This window comes from Gossypium arboreum, chromosome 11, assembly GCF_025698485.1.
Source record: "Gossypium arboreum isolate Shixiya-1 chromosome 11, ASM2569848v2, whole genome shotgun sequence".
Taxonomy (NCBI): domain Eukaryota; kingdom Viridiplantae; phylum Streptophyta; class Magnoliopsida; order Malvales; family Malvaceae; genus Gossypium; species Gossypium arboreum.
In genome coordinates, this window is record NC_069080.1 from 116,150,231 (window position 1) to 116,157,091 (window position 6,861).

At 32.3% G+C, this 6,861-nt stretch overlaps 1 protein-coding gene across 2 annotated transcripts; it reads right to left on the reverse strand.

The window, feature by feature from the left end:
* Positions 1-2,907: 2,907 nt before the first annotated feature.
* On the reverse strand, positions 2,908-6,588 carry LOC108471047 (protein WVD2-like 2). 2 transcript variants are annotated; one of them, XM_017772618.2, is made up of 7 exons: positions 6,237-6,588; positions 4,630-4,840; positions 4,331-4,404; positions 4,043-4,136; positions 3,860-3,931; positions 3,640-3,750; positions 2,908-3,457 (listed from the first exon to the last, which is right to left on the reverse strand). In XM_017772618.2, the coding sequence occupies exons 2-7, from the start codon at positions 4,834-4,836 to the stop codon at positions 3,161-3,163; spliced, it is 855 nt and encodes a 284-aa protein (XP_017628107.1). In that variant the 5' UTR covers positions 4,837-4,840; positions 6,237-6,588; the 3' UTR covers positions 2,908-3,160. The 2 variants fall into 2 exon arrangements, with proteins under 2 accessions (XP_017628107.1, XP_017628106.1); XM_017772617.2 differs by having other exon boundaries at positions 6,380-6,587.
* Positions 6,589-6,861: the final 273 nt, after the last annotated feature.

The following is a 6,861-nucleotide window of genomic DNA, read 5'->3' on the forward strand; positions in this document are numbered from 1 at the left end:
GCAATGGCTATTCACGCAAGAATTTGGAAAAGAAATAAAATAATTCTTATTTAATCCAAATGAAATCAAGTGTCAAGTGTATCTTCCAAACTATGTTAAAGTCCTATTTATATTTATTATTTACTAAATTTGGTTTAACCACTCAGTACATAATTAAAATTTAATAAAAAATAAAATTAGATTTTTTTTCTAGTTTTGGCTTTTACAAAGTCAAAAGAAATTTGATGAGTCCTTGACTATCTCCATGTTTTTTATTCGGCCCCACTTTATTGACTGTGCTGCAAATTGATCCTTTTCTGCTCGTTTTTAAGTCATAGCATCTCAATTGCATTCCTGACAGGATTAAAACATAAAATCACTAATTTAGTAGGGATCAATTCAAGAATTAACTAATTTAAACACAAAAAAATCATGCAAATTTAACATGTTATCACACAACTAATGATTTTCCCAAATTTATTAATTTGATAACATGAAAGGATAAGATTTAACCTTGCAAACTCCCTTAAGGTTTTACCCCAAACCTTAAGACACAAATTAATCCTTATAATCCTTATAAGATCAATGTGTTTGCAAATTAAGCTCAATTACAACGAAGAACACTTGAGCTAATAGAATAGCAATGAAGCTCACAAGTATATGAAAGAAAAGTATGAAAATGTTGGCACAAAAGTTGTTTGATTGATCTTTAAGCTTGAATATTCTCTCTTATTGTTGTAGGATATTTGGAAGCTGTTATTTATACCCCTAATTGATTTTCAATCATTGTGGTTGTTGAATATATGAACAGAGCTGTAGGTGATGTGAAAACCAGTGCATTTAATTCACCTGCAACAGCGAGTATCAATACCAGATAAAATGGTATCGATCATTTTTGCACTAAATGCAAAATTCAGTGAGCATTGGAGCTTAAATATTGATACTAGACAAATTTTATCGATCCATATGAAAGGTACCGATACCGAATCAATACTTAGCTGAATTTGTGAAAAACAAAATGTCAAATTGGTATCATTTTTCAAAGGGGTATCGACATTTTGAAAACAATCAATAGTTTTGGCCTAGAGCTATACTCACTTGTTTTAAAAATAGTTTGACTAGTTGAAACAATTCATACTTGATTAAAATTATTTTAACTTGATTTTAAGGTTGATTCAAAAAAAACTTTAATAGTTTTAAAGTAAGAATTGAAAATTTTATCTCTTAGACTTCATTTGAGAAATCATTTTGTCAAATTTGTTCAACTTTAATGTAGCTTCTTGTTCTCAATTATGTGTGTTTAATTCTTTATTTAATATTTCTAGATTATTGATTCATATTTTATATGCTTAGATCGATGGTTGAGTAGACACTGTTTAAGATTAAATCTTACGTAATTAAGTGGAGTTGCATGCGATCCTAGAAATAGGATTATATAAATCTACTAGATTAGAGTCAAATCTAATAAGGGAGTCCATAGCACGAGTTAATACGATAATTGGAGTTTTAATTAGAAAGAAATTTCAATTAATCAACCTAGATTCAGTTGCTCTTATGCTCGAAATATATATTTGCATAATTTAGAGATTTTTACAGGTCAAGTTACTAAGTAAATGAATTGCGTAATTTAAATTGATAGTGACAAATGAAATCTAAGTGAATTATTTCCTGGATATTGTTTCGCTTCTTGGTTGTTAATAAATTATTTTCATGATTTGTTCTTTGTCTTATTCATTAGTTAATTAATTTAGTTAATTTTAGTTTTAATCAATCATTCGGATTATTCAATTAAATAATAGAAAAATAGTAATTACTAGTACTTTTAGTTTTCGTTAGAATGATATCTATACTCATCATAATTATAATTTTACTTGATAGGTACACTTGTCTTAATTAATTGATTATAATTTTTTATCATCTTAATAAAATGATAATCCATAAATCAACAATGGAAAGAAAAGAAAAGATCAAATTACTTCGTTATTGAAAAAAATCTTTTCTTTTTCATTTTTCCGCACATCTCTTGTCCGCGATGGCCCCCTTCAGTATACAGTAAGGCCCATAGGCTACGCCTGTATCACCTAACATCCTCCTATTGTATGTAATATATATTATATAAAATATATATTATTAAAATTTTATGTTATTTTATTTATAATATATATACTTATATATACACGTATGTATATATAACGGAAAAGAAAAGAATGAATACCACATCAAATTATATAGAAATGTCTATATTTCAATGAATATAATTATTCATAAACTTTTTAAAAAAATTTTCAAAGAACAAATAGGTATCTCTTGATATTTTATATATAAACACAATAATCGCGAATGAATATTTCTTTCTTTTTGAGTATCTCTCTAGATTCATTCTGATTTGTTAGAATAATTCAAGTGGAGCCACATTGTTTAGCATGAAATAAAAGCATTGTATCCTGGGAAAAATAAATTATTGTTAAAATTGTTTCTGCCTGTATAAATTTATAAATTTTTACTATTTTTGAATCCACCCAGTATTTTATACAAGCTGACGCAGCTCAACTCTCACCTATCATCTCATCCCTTAGATTACGTTCTTTCCGCAACTTCCAGCAAATGGCCATCAAGGCATGTCCATGTCACAACCTTACCAGTGACAGAGCAAAATTTGAGAGAAATGAAGATACAAGAAGAAAGAAAAGTTGTGATTTCGTTTTATAATTTCCTGTCTGTCATCCATAGTCATGACAAGATTAATGCTGAGGAAGCTTAAATGTTATCTACAACTATGGGAAACATCGCGATGAATGCGGGTTCAATGCAACACTGGAAGCTCGTGCTTTGGAGAAAACATTAGAAAGGGCTCCCACAACTTATGAAGAATGCAGTCCATCATTATCATAGATCATAGATGACAACATGGAACTTGGTAGGTCCAAATTAGAATCAATCTCTCTTTCATATATCACAAGATTATATATGTAACCATATAACTTACAGAACATATACATTTCACGTTACCACAAACCACTTTCAAATATAGTGAAAAACAAATTAAATTACAAAAAGAGAAAGGAACACAAGTCATTTCTGCTGACAAGAAAACACGCTAATTCCTTTCAGGACATTCATATTGAACTAGGGAAATCCAAGCCCATCTTCCCTGTTTATGAGTTAGTGAATGACCACATGTTCATGATTGAACCGAAATGTTAGCATTACTATGCTGCTCCGTGAGTTTAGCCGGCGAGGATTTCGTCACATCTTTTACCTGCTTTGCTCTATTTTTCAACTTGCCACCTCTCTCTCCACTCACCTGACCCTTGTTTTTCTCCTCGTTTACAGTAGTGGACCGTTCCCTAAGGTTACCAAAGCTGTGGCGGTGAGCCCGGCAGCAACTTTTTGCCTTTTCATCCTCGGTTGAGTGGACTACGTCACTACAACTCTTTCTCCGGGTAAGATTTGGTGACTTTGGCCGAGTCAATGGCAGCTGAAATGAAATAAAAGCAACAAGGAAATTGTTTCATCCCACATATCATGCTAGTAAAACCCAAATTATTGATATCCTGAATGAAGATGAAGGTCCATTCCATTCTATGTTTTTCATTTTTGTCCAGTCTAACTACTTCAAAGACTCGTAGTGAAACAAGGAGAAAAGATTCAACAGAATACCTTCTTCAGTTCAACCTTTGGTGGAGGTCCTTCGTAGTAGAAACTAGGTACCGGGTTTGCTTTGACAAACAGGCCCTTTCGAAGCTGCTTAATGGCCGCCTCTTGCTCTTCCTGCAACAAAGCAAGGAGGGTGGATTTTGTTAAGTATCAAAATGTATAAGTCCAAGCAGACTGACTCTAGTATAACTATAAATAGGAGATATTTCAAACATGTATGTACCCTGAGCCTGGCCTCATACTGGCTTCTCTCGGCCTCCAGAGCTTGGTGTTTTTCCTCCAACTTTTGGTGAAACTAGATTGAAAGAAGTTATAAATATTAGGATTAGGATTAACTTGGAATGAAATGGGGAGAAAAAAGCATCATATAGAAATCAAATATCAACTGTTTGAACAAAGAATGTACCTCCCTCCGTTTCTCAGCTCGTTCAGCACTTCTAAAAGTTGGAGCAGTCCCAATAGTTACCCTCGATCTAGCAGTTCGTACAGATGCAGCAGTACTAGACACAGTTAAGGAAAATTCAACTAAAACAATAAATATCAATTCCACTACAACTTACCTTCCAGCCAAAGAGTGAAAAAAATAAAATAAAGGAGAGTTTCCATGGGAAAGTCCCTCAACAATTTATTAAAATGATAACTGCAAATAACAAGATCATAGCATCATGTCTTCTTAACACCAAATATAGGATACGAGGAAGCGACAGACCAATTATCTTCTTCATCAGTATGCTTTCTTGATATCAAAGGAGTCTTTGGAGAGTTTGTCTGAAAGAAAAGGAAAAACTGACAAGTTCAGTACCATGCGCATAGCAAAAAAATATTACTTATTTTATGTCCATACTTGAAGTGAATGTCATTCTCCTACCGGTCAAGCCTCTTACATAGAACGGTACTTAACCGAGTTGTCTTAACCCAACCATGATCAGGTTCAAGTCATCCAAAAGTCCATATTGGGTCAGAAAATTCATCTTACTTGAGAATTGTAGTTACCTCAGAATCCTTGATAGGGAAAGGTGGAGAGTCACCATTTGCGATGCCATTTGCAGCAGTTTTGGAGAAAGTGAGGTGTGCTTGAGTATTTCCAGCACCAGGGGATTTCAATGCTGGGGGACTTGACTTCTTATTCACCGCACCATTTGATTTCACTAAGCCGTTTGGCTTATTGTCCACTTGAACACCTCTGAGTTCCCTCCCCATTACACTGCATTAGACATAAGTTGAGCATCAAAATGCTATGAAAATGGATTTTTTATTTTTTTTAGCGCGGAGAATGCGAACTACACTTTCTTTTACTTAAACATATAAAGAAAATGCAGGAAAAAAGGAACAAAAAGTAAACAGGTAATTGGTTTCCATTTTGTGTCAATATGCATTAGATAACAACTGCAACATGCAATTCCGGGTTGCCAAAATAAGAACTGCACCAAGAATGATAAGTAATACATGATTATATAAGAGACTCAAAACAAGTTTCCCCGTCCATGTATAACCGGCGGAATAAAAGCTCGCATATCAAATGAAACCTATTTTCATGTAGATCGGCCCACGATCTGCAGTATGAATACAAAATAGATACTCTTTTCTAATAAAAAGAATCCCTTTTATACTTCCAAATTTTGCAATACTTTCATTTTGCTTAAACCTTGGGATACAAAAAAGGTTCCCAAAGAAGAACCTAGAAGAGGATTTATGGAATGATTTGGAAGTCACATGGCACAAGAAATGAAACCTTCAAATACAAAATATAAGGAATTTAACTCACTATTTTGGTATGCAAAGATGTCTCCTACACATGGTTGTAAACAAGTAAAGCACAAAAAGGAAAAGATATCGAAGAAAAAGAAACAAAACCTCTTCTTTTGAATGAATAGAGATTGAAGATCTATGGAGCCAAAAACAGGAAAAGGGGGGGGGGGGGGGGGAAGTATCATCTTTCAGGTTAGCTTACAAATAAAAGTAAATTACAAGGCAACAGAAAAGTCATGTTCATCTAGAAACAGGACAAACAGAGAAGTAAAATTTAGCAACCTCAAATCAAACAACCCTTTTCAAGAATAATTAAATGAATCATGCAATAGCTAAAACAAACATAAGGGAATTCAAAAAGTCAATAACCAGGAAAAGTAAAGCTTTTCTGCAATACTCCTCATTTCTTGGAGAAAATTTCACAAAAAAGAAGAAGAAGAAGAAGAAAAAGACTTTGCATTTAACTTAAGATAGCTAAAAGAATTCCACAAATCCAACACTTTTAGACCAAACTGAGAAAACCCATAATCATAAAACCATAGATGGAAAAAGAGAAAAGGAGAAAATTTTACCAGAACTCTTCATTTTTTTGAAAACTTTCACATAAAATAAACATAATAAATAAATAAAAAGAGAAAAAGATTTTACATTTAACATAAGAAAGCTACAAGAATTCCACAAATCTAACACTTTTTGATCAAACTGAGAAAACCCAGAATAAAAAAACCATAGAAACTTACAAAACTCTTCATTTCTTTGAAAACTTTCACATAAAACAAACAGACCTGATGAATAACAATTAAACAAGAAAAAAAAACCCCAGAAAACCTGATGAGAAAGAAGAAACGTACCTTGAAAATGACAGCAACAAGGAAACTCAGTTAAACAGATCAAACCACATTGCTTATGTTAAAAACCAACAAAAAAATGAACAGAAAAAAACCCAAAACAAAAAAAAAACAAAAAAAAAGGATAAGAACTTTGATTCACTTACAGGTTTTTTTTTTTTTTCTAGCTTGATCTGACAAAATCTTGAAACCCTTTTCTTCCCTTCCTTCTGCTTCAGTTTCTCTCTCTTTTCTATTTTAGTGTGTTGTCCTTTAATTTAGCTCTCTCCCTAGGCTTTTGAAAGCTGAGTTTTTTTCTTTCTTTATAATGTGGAGTTGTTGGTTATTTATAGGGGACAGTTTTTTCAGTTTTTATCTTTGATGTGTTAAACGCCATCTTTTTGGTCATTCACGGCGTTACCATTTACATTAATTAGTCTATTTTTATTGATGAGTTGACATCAAACTTGGATTCTATAATTAAATTTGAAAAAAATAAGATAGTTGGAACGAAAAAGAAAGACAAAAAGCACAGGAAATTGCAGAATTAGCCATGCTTTTAATGGGAATTAAAATATTTGTAAATTAAGAGCTTATTTAAATGTCTCCCTCACCATTAATTTGTTAAAATAAATAGTGGCACAACAAC